Source organism: Callorhinchus milii, unplaced genomic scaffold, assembly GCF_018977255.1.
Source record: "Callorhinchus milii isolate IMCB2004 unplaced genomic scaffold, IMCB_Cmil_1.0 Scaffold1, whole genome shotgun sequence".
NCBI lineage: Eukaryota > Metazoa > Chordata > Chondrichthyes > Chimaeriformes > Callorhinchidae > Callorhinchus > Callorhinchus milii.
In genome coordinates, this window is record NW_024704742.1 from 12306343 (window position 1) to 12324893 (window position 18551).

Sequence of the window (18551 nt, forward strand, 5' to 3'; positions counted from 1 at the left end):
GGTCATTTTCAATCTACGACTGTTTGTGGGACATTGCTGTGCGCAATTGGCTGCCGCGTTCGCCCACAAATATACAGTCAATTCACTTTACAGTGTGTTCTGTGAAGCGCTTTGGGACGTCCTCCCGACGTGAAAAGCGCTATATCAAATGCAAGGATTATTATTATTATTATTTCCCTTATTCTTTTTTTCGGCTGCTGTATCCAGAGATCAATAATGATAGAAGATGATCTTATCCCTGCTACCACCTGCTGCCTCTACAATACTGTGCAGATCAGGTATCCAGCTAAACATGTCTAGATAATTAAAACATACCGGATGGGGCAAATACTGTGGTAAACCTCTAGGATTTTAGGAAAATACTGAAGAGAGCAGCAGCCTTTTTAAAGAAAAACAAGAAAAACGGTTTCAAAGCTAAGGCGCAATTTAACAATTTACCAAATTCTATGTGGACTGTAATGTTGCATAAATAGAATAAAGGTGATTAAATGTGTGTCAGGTTAGAATAAATATGTATCAGACTAGCTCAGTTGGTAGCAAGGTCATCTCTGGGTCAGAAGGTTGTGGTTACAAATACTACAGATCTGTTTTATTCACCAACTATATTCACATTGTCTAAGGTAGTTCAAATGTTGAGTTGACCCTCATTATACTAAGTCAATCATGAAATAGAAGTCCCTTTGGTGACGTTTATGTTCTGAATACGTAGCATTCAGCAACTCACTGTTCAAAACCAGCTCCTCCCATTCATTTAAAAAAAATCTTGTTCATATTTCTTCAGGGCTCAATCAATCTGGGATCAATATCTATGTACACAGTGTGATCATTAAGGTGACGGGGTGCTGTATGATTATTTTTTTAAGTATTTGAAATGTGGTCTCCTCCTCACAGCGCTCATCTGTATTGAAGTTGAATTATAGATGCCTACCATTTTTGCCATTCACTTTGAATTTTTTTATTTACAGTATGGGAATATCCTCCGCTATAGTGATCCACTGATCCTGTTCATCTTTCTATTCATATATTGTGTGGCAACCATCATGGAATGCTTTCTCATCAGTACGTTCTTCTCAAGAGCCAACTTAGCTGCAGCCTGTGGAGCGATCCTCTATTTTTTGCTGTACCTACCATATGTCCTTTGCTTTGCCTGGCAGGACTATCTCACATTTCCAATAAAGATTTCCATTGTAAGTATATTTTACAATGATATCCATATTATTTTAATGTATAAATCTGTTACCTAATAACTTTTTGGAGATGCGTAAAGATTAATAAATGAGTTGTAATGCGCGTTTTCGAAATCTGTTTTTAGTGATAGTTAATCCTTAAATGATCCATTGTTTAATTTGTGTCCTGTCCACCCACTGAAAATAACTGAAGAGGTAATTGATGTTCTTTTAAGATGAAGTGTATAAGTTTGAATACAGATGATAATGGGAATGTAATTTGTTATATTTAAAGTCACTCTTCACAGAGAGATAGTAAGATTTCACTTTGAGATGGAGTTATCATTGTTGGCTACTGACCCACATCATACATGAGCATTCAGAGTGCTTTATTCACACAAAATTGAGCTAACTTTTCTCAAGGATTGCCATCTTTCACCTTATGAGATGACTGTAAACTTACATCCCACTAAAGGAAAGAGGGTTTTGATTTTGATTTTTACTTTGAATCGTTTGATTCAAGACTTCAGAGCAAAATATATATCAATGCATGGGGCACTTAAATATCAATTTTACTTCCTAGCCAGACCTCTCTAAGAGCTGAAATAATTCATGAAAGTACCGTATTTAGTTTACAATACTGGTATTGTTATAGTTAATACAATACTGGACAATGAGATCTGATGTGTGGAATTTTCCAATGGGATTGATTCATACGATTGCTTCACAGTGACCCAAGCAAACTATGTTCCCTGAAATCCTACCTAGTGTTTTGGCTTAAAGATTTAAGATGAGGCAGGATTTTCGATAAAGCCCATCCCTAATTTGGAAGCTGTTTTCATTTTGTATCTCAATCCACTAATGTTAGTATGACACTGCTGTGCGCAATTGGCTGTCACGATTAGTCCACAAAATATATAGTTAATTAACTTTACAGTATATTCTGTGAAGCGCCTTGAAGAATTGATAGGGCCTATATCAAATGCAAGAATTATTATTATTACATTTCTTATTTTACACATAAATGCAACAATTTTCCACCTAGAAAAAGATGAATGGGACTAACCTGACCTGTACAATGACCTTAATTTGGTCTACATATTCTAAATGTGTTGCACTGCCCATCTATTGCAGACTAGTTTCACTCCTTCACTCTGATGTTCCATACAGCAATCAATTTATCTGTGCTTATCCTTACAAGCCTCAACTTTATTTCTAACCAATTACTTGTTTCTTACACATATTCTTTTAAAATCTATTCATCAACCGAACATTAAATGCTATAATAATAATCCTTACAATTGTTATTGCACCATTCACATCGAGAGGACATGCCTACGCGTTTCACAAGATATACAGTACTGTGAAGCGTAGTGACTGTGTTTTGTGATGAGAAGCTGGGTAAATTGAATTAAATAGGTTTGAACTGAAGAACTTTAGAAAGAATCTGAAGGAAGTCTTTGAAATATTAAAGGAAACGTGAGGGAAATAGGAAATGATCAGTACAGAATAAGAGTCACAATGGTAAAATTAGGAATAAAACTGAAAGCATACCATAGAACCAAAAAACTGGTGCAAAATAAGTTCTGTAACATTATATGAACCGAATAGCTAAATATAGTAAAAGCTTATGTATAAGGTCAAGGAGAATCAATCAACAATAGGCTGTAGGAAATATTACATGATATCTTAAACTGTAATTGTAAAACAAGTCTTATTTTTGTTTTTCATCAGAGTCTATTGTCAACTGTGGCTTTCAGTTTCGGCTGTGAAAATTTTTCTTTCTACGAAGTGCAAGGAATTGGGATCCAGTGGAGCAATATTAATATTAGTGCTCAAGAAGGCAACCGATTCAGTTTCCTGGTTTCCATGTTAATGATGTTGCTTGATGCTTTCATTTACTGGTTGCTCGTTTTGTACATTGAGGCTGTTTTTCCAGGTGTGATTTACAGTTTAATACAGATGTGTGGAGTAAGGAAACTTGCTCAACATTTTGCACTGCCGGGAATCGAACCCAGGTGCTCTCGCTTGCGAGGCGAGTGTTCTAACGACTAAGCTGAGTATTATCAGGACTCTGATACCTAGCTAACGAACTGTTGACAAGATAATTTTGCATACAGTAGTGTTTGCTAGTAAACAGTTACAATGTGGATGAATGTTTTGACTTGGCAGGTCAATATGGTATTCCAAAACCTTGGTACTTCCTTGTTACAAAATCGTACTGGTGTGGATCATCGTCTCAAAACAAAGAGGAACTTACTTTCCAGGGGAAGCAAGATGAAGGTAGATTTTCAGCTATTTAACCCATATTCAAAGTGGTTCAAAGTAACTAGGAATTCAATATATTTGTGGAAGTTGCTGGGAACACGCAGCAAGTCAGGAAGCATCTATGGAGAGAGGAAAATTAGTTAACATTTCAGGTCGATAACCTTACGTCAGATGTTCTCACAAAAGGTTATTGACCTGAAACATTAACTCATTTTCCTCTCTCCATAGATGCTGCCTGACCTGCTGAGTGTTCCCAGCAAGTTCTGTTTCTATTTCAGATTTCCAACATCTGCAATATTTTGCCTTTGCAATATATTTGTGATCCAATACAGAAAATTGTAAATTATTTTGTTCAGTGTTGATATTTGAGACTTGATCCTAATCGTAAATTTATATTATTGCAGATAATGTTTTCATTGAGCCACAACCACACAACCTGAAATTAGGCATATCTATTCAGAACCTTGTGAAAATATACAAAACTGGCAAAAAGATTGCAGTGGATGGTCTTAGTGTAAACTTCTATGAAGGACAGATTACATCTTTCCTTGGACATAATGGAGCTGGAAAAACGACCACAATGTAAGCTTTGCAATCTCTTTCAGTCTTTTATTGTAAATTCCAGAACACTCTTTGTAAAGAATCTTCGTTGCCATCAAAGAATGGATCTGTGTGAGTAGACAGTTGACTGAGTGTTATTGACTTAAAATTTAATGTAACAGAGAAAGGAACAAGTTGAAGTTCAATTATAGTACACATTTTGATTTGAAATTGTTGCAGTCTTGACATTGACTGCAAGATCCTCTGATACATATTGAGTATTGATATTCTACCAGTTTTTAAATTGTCAAACTGACCTAAAGTGACATCTTAATATTCAACAACAGACTGCATTTATATAGTGCCTTTCACATCGGAAGGACGTTCAAAAGGGCTGGAATGAGGAGTTTGCATCTGAGCTGTGAATTGGGATCAGAGAGGGGTGGAGGGCAAATGGGGTGGTGGAGGAAAGATGAACAAAGGGACAGCCAAAAATGAAATCTTGAGATAGGCCTTGAAGGAGGCAAGGGAAGAGGCGAGGAAGAGGGACTCCAGGATGGAGTTCCAGAGGGTGGGGGCAGAAAGGCTGAAGGCCCTACTGCCGATAGTGGAGCAGGCAGAGTGGGGGAATAGATCTACTGGGACATTGAGCAGGCTAGTGCCTGCAGAGCAGAGGGAGCAGATAGGTTGATGAAGTTTTAATAGGTCGCAGAGGGAGGGAGGAGCAGGACCCTGGATGGTTTTATATGTGAGGACAAGGATCTTGAACTTTATGTCCTCTCAACATGAAAGGTACTACTATATAAATGTAAAGCGATTCCACTTTTTTAGATTTTTAAATCTTCTGATCCTGACACTTGACCATAGACTGGAATCAATATTTTTAAAATTTAAATAGTGTATTGAATAGACACAACTAATGTGAAAGCTGCAATTAAATGTTTGATGGCAGTTTTTCACCACTTTTGCTCTCTCCTCCATAATTCAGATTAAAATAAACTACACAATACCTAAAATAACTAGAAGTTCTTCCTAATTGCTCAGAGTTTAAATATTTCTCATTGTAATATGTTTGCCTTTGGAGTACTTCATAACGGTAGAAATGCATAGCTGCTGTTAGCATCAACATTCAAAATAGCATTTGAATCTCTCTCTGGTAGTATATACCCTGCTCACTTATTAGGTGCAGGTTGTTGGCAAGAGCTGAAGTTCAATACTGCATAGTTTGCCATTGCGAACACTGACAAGTTTCTCCACTGCTTGCCAAACAACAATCACATGACCCATTGGGGATTGCAGGATCCAAGTGGGTAGAATCCCTGCTCTTGTATCTTATTTGCCCCTCCAAAGTCTAATAATTCCTTTTTAAAAAAATTGGTCACTCAATCCTTGATTGTTTGTGGGACACTGCTGTGTGCAATTGGCTGCCGCGTTTCGCCCACAAAATATACAATAAATTCACTTTAAAGTATATTCTGTGAAGCGCTTTGAGACGTTCCAAAGACATGATATGGCGCTATATCACATCCAAGGATTATTTATTATAAATCCAGCTATGAGCCAGGTTGATGCTTTGGAGTACCAAGATCCAGAGAAGATCAAGATCACCACAGTGGATAGACTTGGTTCTGACATTCCATTGTCAACCAAATCACATGGAGCCAGCTCATCCCCAACAAGACCCGTTTCACCTCCCCATAAGAAGAGAGCCACAAGTTGGTCATTAGACATCTGACAAAAAATCCTTACAGTTGCTTGGTGAACCGAAAAACTCAGCACAAGATGTGTGAGAGCATTGTCTGTGAAGCGCTCGAATACATAATAAGGCGCTATATCGAATGCAAGGATTATTATTATATTGGAACAAATGCTTTTCTGGATTTTGGGCCCCATTGATATTGAAGCTCTGTGGCCAATTTTGTTTGTAAATCATGAGATGTTATTACTCTCAACTGTGATATCCATGTTTGGAGCTAGTGAAAGACACATAAATAAGCAGAATATTTCCTTCTGGTTGTGTGTTAAAACACAGAACCACACTAATAAAAGACAATACCAGACATTGGTTTTGGGATGGTGTTTTATTTTCAAAACAATACAAATTTCACTCATTCTTTTTTGTACTTGTTCAAAATAAATGGAATTCAGACTCCCTTCTTGAACTTGATCCTCTTACAATTATCTCCAAATTCAATCAGCTATGTAATCAAGATTTTGTGTTGTGTTTATTCAACTCATATGCACAATTGCCTTTTATAAAAAAATTACTGCAAATAAAACAATTAATTTGGGGAGATTTTATAAACGATAACTTACTATTTTATTTTAATTTCTTTCTAGATAAATAACTGTTTTTGACATTTGTCTTTGCAGGTCTATATTAACAGGACTGTTCCCTCCATCATCTGGAACTGCTTTCATTTATGGCAGTGACATTAGAACGGCAATAGATTCCATACGAAAGGATATAGGATTCTGCCCTCAGTACAATGTGCTCTTTGACCAGTAAGTTGTTCAGTGTGTTTACATCCATTCATTTTCAAACATTTGGGTCATCTTCGATAAGTCACTTCATGGCCCTTTGTGGGACACAACTGCATTTGCCTACAAAATGCAGTCATTTACACTTTACCTCTTCCCTCCACAAGCTACAGACCATACAGAACTCTGCAGCCAATGTCCTATCCCTCACTAAGCTCTGTGAGCCTATCACCCTATCCTAACCTGGTTTCCCATTCTCCAGAGGATGGAGTTCAAGGATCTTGTCCTCACTTTTAAATAATTTCAAGGTCTTGCCTGACCTTATCTCTGCAAACTTTCTAAATCCTAATTCTAAAACAACACACCCACTCCGTCCAATTGTCCAACATTGGCATGCTTCATGTACCCCACCCTGCCCACGTCACCATCAACAGTTGGGTTTTCAGTTGGGTTCTCTGGAACTCCATTCTAAAGACTCTTTGCCTCCTCCCTCCCTCATCGCCTTCAAGATCCAACTTTTCTCTTTGACATTGCTTTCAGTCATCTCCCAACCCCATCCCACTCTCCTTGGCCCCAGCCTTCCCGACTCCAACCCCCAACTCGGGTTCAAACCCTCGACTGTCTAGCACGTTGGGACATCCTCCCAACATGAAGGTGCTATATAATTACAACTTGTTGTTGCTAGACAGTAAATAAATCCTGTGACCTGACATAAAAGGTATGATATTAAATGCAAGGATTATTTTCTTTTTTTAACTGTTCTGCTGATAGCTCCTTGTATGGTACTATTAGAGTTGTCACTCTACAGTGCTGAAGTTCAGGTAACTGCTGTTGAGCTAAGTATTAATGATATCCCCATTAGACTGCTTCTTAGGATTGTTTTAATGGCATTTAATTTTTCTTCTTCCTTATCTAAAATGTTGGGACAGTAAGGGACAGAGAGTCAAACTATGGGGAGGTGTCGAACCCAGGAAGTAGTTGCTATAGCTAAGATTAAACGAACACTCACAAACAGAGTTAGCTCAGAAATATAGTTAATTTAACACTTACAGCAAGGAGAGGACAAGCGAGAGGCAATACAATAGCACGTCTCTCAGAAGAGTCAGTATTCTCCCTCTACCAATGGGGCTGTCCCATCAGTTTATATACATGATTATTTGCGATCACCTCATGTCTCAAAACAATTCTTGCTGTTGATTGACAAGCAATATTCAGTCATCACAAGTTTAATTATACATTTGCAGTCAGGACAGGACAAGAACACTGGTTCTGCTCTAATTTATCTACATTGTTGCTTAAAAAACAACTTTAATCTTATCATAGTTTGTACTTTAAGTATTTTAGTCTTTTTACATTCCCACAGAAGTACATTGAATACATAGTTTAAGCTTTAATTTTAATTATTTTAATCACACACAAGTTACTGTCAATCCACTTTGCAATATATTCTGTGAGACACCTCAACAACATGATAATAATAATAATAATTATAATAATCCTTGCATTTGATATAGCGCTTTTCACGTCGAGAGGATGTCCCAAAGCGTTTCACAGAACACACTGTAAAGTGAATTGACTGTATATTTGTGGGCAAACGCGGCAGCCAATTGCGCACAGCAATGTCCCACAAACAGTCGTAGATTGAAAATGACCAATTTATTATTGTTTTGTATTGGAGGGATTATTATTAGGCTCTGTGTGGAGTAAGGAAACTTGCCCAAGGTTTCGCCCTGCCTGGAATTGAACTCAGGTCTCTTGCTTGCAAAGCGAGTGCTCTAACCACTGAGCTACAGGACTCCACGTGATAAGGCACAATATCAAATGCAAGGATTATTATTATTGTTATTATAAAAATCAAGCACAAATGGTCATGTTTATATTTGATATAGCATCTTATTGTGCAGAGTGTATCAGAGCATTTCACACAAAGTCATCCCACCTTTAGTTGTTATGTGAGGAAACACAGTCTGTTTAAACGCCAACCCCCATTGAAACTGTAAACTGTTTGATCTCATATTCTGTTTTTTTGGAGGTCAGTTCCTTAGATTGCTCAGTTAAATAAGAATCTCTAAAATTAATATTACTCACATTGGTTCCTGTCCACTGAAAATAATAAGTGGTCCAGTTTAAACATTAAACATTAAAGCTGGTCTTTTATAGCCAAATTCATCACCAAAATGCTGACTTATCAATCTGAGGAAATGAAATTAGATTTGAAGACTTTTATGGTTAACTTTACCAGATGAATAACAGACTGCTTGATTTTCATCAGATACTCTGTAGCTTGATGCAAAATCACTTCTAGAATAGAATCGTACAATAATACAGCACAGAAGGCCCATCATGCCTGCACCGGCTCTTTGGAAGAGGTGCCCAATAAATCCCACTCCCCCGTGCTTTTGCCATATTCTTGCAAATTGTTTCTCTCCCATCCCCTTTTAAAAGTTGCTATTGAATCTGTTTACACCACCCTTTTATGCAGTGCATTTCAGACCGTAACACTTCTCTGTGTAAAAAAAAGATTCTCCTTGTCTAGTTCTTTTGCTAATTATTTTGAATCTGTGTCCCCTGGTTACCGACTCTCCTGCCTATTGAAACAGTTTCTTCCTATCTACTCTATCAAAATCCCTCATAATTTTGAATAGCTGTATTAAATCTCCCCGTAATTTTCTCTACTCAAAGTAGAATAATTACAACTTATCTAGCCTCTTCACATAACGAAAGTCCCTCGTCCCTTGTACCATTCTGGTAAATTTCCTCTGCAATCTCCCCAAGGCCTTGATGTCCTTCCTAAACTGTGTTGCCCAGAATTGGGCACAATACTCAAATTGAGGACTCGCCCAAATTGGTCATAATCCCTTTTTAATTTTTTTTAAAAAAAAGAATAATAATTTGGTCACTCAATCCACAACTGTTTGTGGAACACTGCTGTGTGCAATTGGCTGCCACATTTCGACCACAAAATATACAGTCACTACACTTTATGGTACAAAACAAATCGCAAAATACTGCAGATGCTGGAAATCTGAAAACAAAAACAGAAGTCACTGGGAACACTTAGCAGGTCAGGCAGCATCTATGGAGAAAGGAAAGTGAGTCAATGTTTCAGGTCCACGACCCTTTGTCAGAACGGAGAACGTTGACTCACTTTCCTTTCTCCATAGATGCTGCCTGACCTGCTGAGTGTTCCCACACTTTACAGTATATTCTCTGAAGCGCTTTGAGATGTCTCGAAGATGTGATAAGGCACTATATCAAATGCAAGGAAGATTATTATTTTTATTAACCTGGTAATTAGTCGATTGGCAAATCACTTTTCCGGGGTAATAATTCCTTAAAATCCATGGGACACTGCTGTGCCCAATTGGCTACTGTGTTTCGCCCCCCAAAAATCATGTTGCCTTGAGTTTCATCTTAAATACATTGATATTTTTTGCTTCAAGCATAGCTTGTGGCAGTGAATTTCACATTCCTCCTAATATGTTCCTCCTAATTACTAGTGACTATCTTATTATACCATATCTTGTTGTTATGCCTCCTTTTTATAGGTTCGCCAACAAGTGGAAACAGCCTTTTTATGTCCACTTTATTGAACTTTCATCAATTGTAAACTTCTGTCAGGTCCCTTCTTAAATGCCTTGTTTCCAGAGAAAAGACCTGTAAGCTTTTAGTAACATGTTCTTAAAGAGTTTTCGATCACTGATTAATTATAAAAATTGGCAATGTGGTTGGTAGCTTGCCTGATAGAGAATAGTAGAACAAAAAATGACAGCAGGATAATCTATGACTTTGGCCATTTTAATAAAATAGATAACACTTTTTATTCCATAAACAGGCTAACTGTTGAAGAGCACATTTACTTTTATGCATGCTTGAAGGAATGCAGCTCAAAGGAGGTAGAAGAGGAAATAGATCGAATGATCAATGATGTTGGGTTGCCAAATAAGCGTAAAGACTTGGTGAAAAATCTCTCAGGTAAGAAAATAGATTTTGTAACACAGTATGTCACAATATCCCGCAACAGGCTCCATGACGCTATCACCCTCATCCTCGCCCAAATCTACTGGCTTCCCATCACTCAGGGTTCAAGATCCTGGTTCTTACCTTCAAAGCCCTCCATGGCCTCTCTCCCCCCTACTTCTGCAACCATTCTGCCCACCCCCTCCGCTCAGGGGGCTCCGGCCTTCACGTTCCCCTGCCTGCCCCATCAATAGTGGGCGGGCCTTCTGCCACTCCGCCTGCACTCTCTTGAACCCCATCCTGCAGTCCCGCTGCCTCGCCCCCTCCCTTGACTCCTTCAAGACCCATCTCAGACTCTCCTCTTCAACCATGCATTCGATCACCCTGCTTCCCCACCCTGCACTCCACCCTCCCTAATCCGAACCCAGCTCGGGTCCAAAATACTGATTGTCCAGTGCCTTGGGACATCCTCCTGATGTGAAAGGCACTATACAAATGTAATTTTGTTGTTTTTCAAAAAACTTTATTTGAAGGAAACATCCATTAGCTATTCTGATGAAGGGTGGTTGTTATGAAGATTAAATATGGGTAGCAATTTTGCATAGTATAGGGACCCCATACTATGTAAAGTTTGATAAAGTCAGACCAATGTGTGCTGCCTGAAAGCAATGGAAAAAAATGCAGAAATCCTGGGGGCAGTACATTTTTCTGTGGTGGTAATTCTACAATAAATACCATTATTCTAAGCCGTCTGCTGCACATTTTTTAAAATTAAGGACAGAGTAAAATATAAGTGCAGCGAAATGAGAATTAGGGAAGATCTAAGTTGTATAATCTCCATTTTTAACTTCTATTATTTTGGTTCCTGATTTCATAGGGGTAGTATATACATGTAAAGCTTGTGTAGTTTGGGTCATTGATTAAAAAGCAATTACTCAGAATAGATACAGATCTTATTCCCCCCTCCAAAAAAAGATGTTGGATGGATGAAAAGTAGATTGAGATAGATTCTCTAGACTGGAAGCAAAGCAAATTCTATGAATGCATACACCTTTTATATTATAAACTGTGTTTTTGGATGCATAAAACCATCAACGCCATAAATCAATTGTGCAAATGAAACACAATAAATATATAAAATCTAACAACTGCTGTTAATCAGGTCTTTTCAGCCACCAAGAGTTGCAAAGGACAAAATTAGGTCAGACACCAGGAAGTATTTACTTAATTTAATGACAGGAACAGGTTGCCAGGAAGAGCGGTTGAGGCCAGGACACTGAAAAGACAGGATGGTGGAAGATCTGAAAGGATGAGATCAGATGGGGCACTTTCTTCATCATAACTTTCATCACTTTCTTCATCACAACTAATATCATGATTTTGTCACCAACACCATGAGAATTCAAAATAAGAAAACAACAAGCTGCTGTGTTACTGTCAGTATGGTCTTGTGTATGAACAGGACTGACAAAAAAAAAAGCAAAAAAACAGCAAAAATATATACCTGCTGCATTGTTTACCTGAAATGAAGGCAAACCAAAACTGGTCCTCAGTACTACCAAATTCTAGTCATCATAGAATCATAGAATTATACAGCACAAAAGGTGGCCATTCAGCCCTTCGTGTCTGTGTCGGCTCTTTGAAAAGAACTTTCCAATTTAATCCCACTTCCCCGCTCTCCCCATAGCCCTGCAAACTTGTCCTCCCCAAATAATTATCTACTTCTCTTTTAAAAGCTGTTATCGAATTGGCTTCACCACCCTTTCAGGCAATGTATTCCAGATCCAAACAACTTGCTGTGTAAAAAAAATTTCTTCTCTTTTAAAAACTATTTTAAATCAGTGTCCTCGGGTTACCGGCCAACCCGCCAGGAAATAATTTCCCCTCGTTCACCCTATCGAATACCCTCATAATTTTGATAACTTCTGTTAAGTCTCCTCTAACCTTCTCTGCTCCAAGGAGAATAATCCTAGCTTCTCGAGCCTCTCCTGATAACTGAAGTCCCTCATTCCTGGTACCATCCTGGTAAATCTCGTTTGCACACTCTTTAATGCCTTGAAATTCTTCAAGGTGCTTAGAACTGAACACAGTCTCTCGCTGAGACCTAAGCAGTGTTTTATAAAGGTTCATCATAACTTCCTGACATTTGTATTTTATGCCCCTATTTATAAAGCCTGGTATCCCGTATGCTTTTTTAACAGCTTTATCTACCTGTCCTGCCACCTTCAAAGATTTAGTTATATGAAACCCCAAGTCTCTCTGTTCCTTCACCTCCTTTAAGATTCTACTATATTATTATATTGCCTCTCCTCATTCTTCCTCCAGAATGCATCACTTCTCATTTATCCACATTAAACTTCATCTGCCACGTGTCTGCCCATTTTACCAGTCTGTCTATGGCCATTTGCAGTCTGTTACTATTCTCCTCACTATTTACTGTATCATCTGCAAACTTGGAAATTGTACTCCCTATACCCAACTCCAGGTTATTTATATAGCTCAAAAACAGCAGTGGTCCCAATACTGACCCACAGGGGATACCATTGCACACTTCCCTCCAGTCGGAAAAACAACCGTAACTAACTTTATAAGTTAACAAACCATAACTTTATATGAAACAGAAAGTTAAAATGGATCCAAGTCCTGAATTTAATATGAGTACCTGCCTTACTTCAAATGATAAAGTTAGCATTTGTGAGCTGTGATTATTTTATTTTACAGTTATTTTACGGTCATATACAGTATAAGGATTGTTTGGGAATTCTCTGCTAACTCTTTAGAGAAAGCATTTTCATGCGAAACATAAAAACTGATTATTATTCTTGTGGGTTGTTATTCTTCAGGATGAGATTGACAGTGTAATACTTGATTGTGCAGCTCTTGAATAAAATTGTTTCTGTCACACTGTCATTCATTTAAAATAAGTCTTCTCTCAGGCATTGTGGTAAACAATGGTAAAAGTGTCCTTGGTTTATTCCATTTATAGAAGTGTATTGATATCTAAAAATAATGCTTTTTGCAATGTTTCTATCAATAATGATAGCATTTGTTGCAATAATGCTCAAATACTACAAAACGCAGATCATGCTGAATAAGCACTCTACAATGTTGCAAACGTTACCTAATAAATGAGTTACCTATGAGGACGTTACATAACTATATCAATGTGGTTAAAGGAGAAATTTCTCTTATATTGTATTAGCACAACTTTCTAAATGGAAAATAATTGACATTAAAGATTCATGACTTTTATATAATTTCTCCCACACACAAAACAGAATGTCCCTTTGTGCATGGCATTATCATTTAATTTATCCAAACATAAACTTCCTCTGCCGTAGTAGTTACTGTAAAAATCCCAGTTGCACACTGATTCGGGTATGCCTCCAGGAGTAAAATGAATACCAGTGAAACAAAGATTTAAGGGCTATTAAAAAGGACTGCCACAATTTATTTTATTTACAAGTAGTGGCTAGAATAAAGAAAGGAATATCCTAGGAATGGTGTAAGCTTTATATTTTATCTCTATTAGAATATTCCAGTCACTAACCTTTTTTGATAGACCAGGAACTGTTGAGAAGTTCTTGTTCACTTGAACTTCATAGGGTCTAACACTTGGTGACATATTGCCCTGATCAATAGATTGTTGACGGTACACAGAACTGATGAAACATAACGTACACTTAGCCAGGATTATGCATTGCATAGTCTTGCCCCTGGAATAGCCAGTTAGTGGAACATTTGAAATTAATGCTATTATAAGAGAAGTATGGAGCCTTAATTTCTAAATTCCATCTGTTGTATCCAGTGTTCCAGAAAATACTTTATGGATGGCTTAATTGATTCTCTTAAGGAGTGTTTTCTCAAAATCCAAATGGCATGACTTCTCTCCAGCAGGTGTGGAAACAATACTTTAACTGTGCAGCTTACTTGAGATGCGTAATATGGGTATGAACTTCTTCAGTTTGTTTTTAAGTATTTTGGCAGTCAGATTCAAACTTTATATGTAAATGATGCAAATTTCAGGTCAAATCCACAATTTTCAAAGTCAAATCCATTCCCAATTCAAATGTGTTAAATGTGTCAAAATCTTTATTCCTGTATCAAGTGTACGACAGAAGAAGTCAAATCAATATAAAATAAGGTTCACTCAATTGAAATAGGATGTCCCTGTTTATACACACTTGATAAATGATAGATTATAATTATTATCCCTCTGTTATCTGAGCTGATACTTCCATCAGATTTAAGTGATATGTGTTATAGACTCAATTAAATGCTTATTTCAGGATTCTTTTAATCCCAATAGGAAAGTAAGCAATAATGTAAATAACATTCCCATTGACCCACTTTACAGGGGGGATGCAAAGAAAATTGTCTGTGGCCATTGCATTTGTGGGAGGATCAAAAACAGTGATTTTGGATGAGCCGACTGCAGGTGTCGATCCATACGCCAGAAGAGGAATATGGGAATTGCTTCTAAAGTATAAGCCAGGTACAGTAAATTGGCCAATGAAAAATAGTAGGTAATGATGCAGTATGCTGTCACCTGAAGCTGACCAGGTTTATCTTTGCTAATAACAATAATAGTCCTTATATTTTGGTACAACGCCTTTCATGTCAGGAGGATGTGCTAAAGCAATTCACAGGACATACTGTAAAGTGGTGTGATTGTGTTTTGTGGGCTAATATAGCAACCAGTTGCTCATATTAATGGAACAAATGACCAGTTTTATTTGGGGGGGGTTGTTACCCAGGACAATGGGAGAGAGAAACTCTTTTCAAATAGTGCCATGGAATCATTCACCTCAACAGGCAGACGGGGCCACGGTTTAATGTCTCATCCAACATATGGCACCTCCAACAATGACAGTAATCTGTATTTTATAGAACATCTTTCACACTCAAGGCGCTTAACAGTCTGAGGCCAAGTCGGGGCGAGGGGGAAGGTGACTGTAAGAACAGTTGAAGAGGAAGGTTTTCAAGTGTGATCTGAAAATGGGGAAAGAAGGGGAAGGTCCAGGGATTTGGGCAAAGAGTTCCATAAGCACTGCAACGGAGTGTCAGCTTAGACTCTAGGAGTTCCAAGTACCAACATGGGGCTTGAACCCACAATCAACTTAGCCAACCTGACACATCATTTGCAATTGGCAAATTAAAGCACAAATAGCTTAGTTCCTGCAAAGCTTGGTTCTTGATTCAGTGGTAACTGATGTTTTTGAAAGGTAAAACACACAGCATAAAACTATCATATGAATTCATTTTAATTGCACATCCCATTTCAAATGTCACTGGAATTATTATGCACTCCCACCTGCAACTTAAATCATGGAGTGAGTGCTGGAGTTTATTTTGATTGATTATGTTTGTTATTTTTCAAGTGAGCATGCATCAAGATGAAAGGATTAGGGAATCAAACTTCTCATTTTTGCATTAGGCCCTCCCCAATCGAGGTTTTTTTTCTTAAAGATTTTTGTACAACAAATAATAATTGATAAAATTATGGTTTTTGTTTGTCCACACTTTGTGTACCTTAAAAACATCAATTGTGTTTAACAATTGCATCGTTTTGAGTAAATAGAACATAAATCAGGTCTGACACTCATTAAGATGAGTGCAAACCACTTGAGTCTTTCTGAAGACCCAGTTATACTATGCTTTTAGCAACCACGTGATGTAGAAATTACATCAATCCATTCTGAAAATGCCACTTAAATGCAGTTGCAGTCACCCAATCCAAAAAAGTGATTCATGCATCTGGTTGGTGAGCAGCCACCACGAGATAAAAATCCTTGCATATGATATAGCGCCTTATCACACCTTCAAGATGTCCCAAAACACTTCACAGAATATACTGCAAAGTGAATTGACTATATATTTTGGGCGAAACGCAGCAGCCAATTGCGCACAGCTTTGCCAGTAAAACAGTTTCCTTTCTTACAGAGATGGCTTTGCCACTAAAACAATTTCCTTTATTAGTCTGACTGAAGACATTGAAATAGGTCCCTCATAAGTTCTTGATCGGTCCCTTTTGAAAACATTTTTTAAAAAACTAGCAGTAGACCAGTGCTATAAGTCAACCTGCCTTATAACAAGTATGTCCTGTGTACATAAATGATGTATCTTCTCATGCTTTGGAAACATTAAAGAGAATTATACCACATAGTTTGTTTCAAATCAATATACATAGCTGGCCCCTAAGGGCAAATCTCAAAGCCAGTTTTATCTAACTAGTTTGGTTCCCTACAACTTGTCCTGCCATTTCAAAGTGGGAAAAAATCATCTGGATGAAATGCACTTGACTATTTCATTTTTGCTGACACATTAGCCTGATTTAACTTCTGTAGGTAGTTGGGGCATATGGTTGTGAAGCATATAGCAGTGTATATACTGTATATACTGTATATAGTGTATATACTGTAGTGTCAGGCTGCGTCACTTGGTAGCACTCACAGTCAAAAGATTGTGGGGTCAAGTCCCATATCGGACTTTGTGCTTACAGTCAAAACTGACATTCCAGTGTTAAGAGGCCTGCATTGTCGGAGGTGTTGTCCTTCGGATGAAATGTTAAATGGTCCCATCTGTCTATTCAGGTGATTGTTCAAATCACATGTCACTATTTGAAAAAAAGAAGAGTTTCTCTCAATATCCTTGCGAATTCTCCAAAGAAAATAAATGATTAGTTAGTTCTTGTCCATTTGTATCTTGGCTGTCATTTTCACCTGCAAATAAGGTGAAGTGCTTTGAGATGTTTCAGTGCCTTGGAATGTCCTCACAACGTGGAAGGCATTATACAAATGTAATTTTGTATTTGTAATTTTGTACTTGTATGTTTATAATAATAATCATCCTTGCATTTGAGGTTTATTATGAACAGAGTGAACACAACATGCATTAACAAGTTACTACAAATGTCTAACAAATTTATCACGTCTTCGAGATGTCTCAAAGCTCTGTATAGTATACACTGTAAAGTGAATTGACTGGGTATATTTTGTATGCAAAACATAATTGTTTCAACATAATGTGCTAAATCTGATGCAATGATGATGATTTCTGCTGTTTACTGTTGATACTCTTGATCTTCCCTCTCCTCTTTCAAGGCACATCTCAAAACAAACCTCTTTGACTGCACTTTCAGTTATCTTTCTCCTCCCCACTTATCTCAGCTCCCACACTCAAATTGGGTGCCCTTCCAGCAGTGGAACGCTTTGAGACATCCTCCTGGTGAAAATATAAATATAAATGTAAATTGCATAGTAAACTCCATCTAAACATAAATTTTTTAAAAAATTATTTACCAGTAAAATGTGTAAAATCATATGTCAGTATGTTTCAAAAGTCATCACTATGTGTAGTCTTCAAAGAGTACTAATTGATTTGTAAATGAAATTGAATCAAAATGACATTCTCATGTGGTCTGAAACTTTGCACAATCAGATAATAGTTACTTTCTACTGTCACCATGCATCGTTTCCATCCTTGAGAACCACCATGACGATGCAATCCAATTTCTTACGCACTCACAGCCTTATCTAATTCAATACGACTACATTATCACATAAATTAGTAAATATGAGTTGTGCTTGTTGTCTTTATCTCAGTTATGATCTAAATGGATGTAAATCTCCTTATATTGCGCTTCTTTGGTTTAACATTGTTGGGATTTCCGATCCAGTAGTTCAAAATATGACTCGACAATCCAAATATGGTGTAGCAAGGTTTATTATGAACAGAGTGAACACAACATGCATTAACAAGTTACTACAAAGGTCTAACAAATTATACTACCAGTCTTTGTGAACAGTCATAGAACACCTTCCTTAATCTCCTTAAAGGGACCTATCCACACTGGTCTCTCTCTCTCTGGAGCCTTCCTGTTCTTCTAACTGTTCTCACCTAGAAGTGGGCTAGTTATACCCTCTTTCCAAGTGTCCTTTTCCTAGGGCCCCTCTACCCACTTCTGATACTGTCATGAGTAATGAAGTTCAGTGCAATTAATTAATAACATAAGAATTAGGAGCAGGAGTAGGCTATTTGGCCCCTGGAGCCTGCCCCGCCATTTGATCAGATCATGGCTGATCTTCAGACCTAACTCTAATTACCTGCCCTATCCCCATATCCCCTAATCCCTGT

General features: G+C 37.6%; 1 protein-coding gene across 1 annotated transcript in view; it reads left to right on the top strand.

Moving 5' to 3' along the window:
• The window catches only part of LOC103188162 (phospholipid-transporting ATPase ABCA1), a 248220-nt gene that overhangs the window by 93177 nt on the left and 136492 nt on the right, over positions 1–18551 (top strand). The window contains exons 14-20 of the mRNA XM_007908032.2: positions 966–1187; positions 2901–3105; positions 3339–3449; positions 3839–4016; positions 6348–6479; positions 10291–10430; positions 14773–14910. Of these exons, the coding sequence (XP_007906223.1) occupies positions 966–1187; positions 2901–3105; positions 3339–3449; positions 3839–4016; positions 6348–6479; positions 10291–10430; positions 14773–14910 (1126 nt within the window). The remainder of the gene's footprint in view (positions 1–965; positions 1188–2900; positions 3106–3338; positions 3450–3838; positions 4017–6347; positions 6480–10290; positions 10431–14772; positions 14911–18551) is intronic.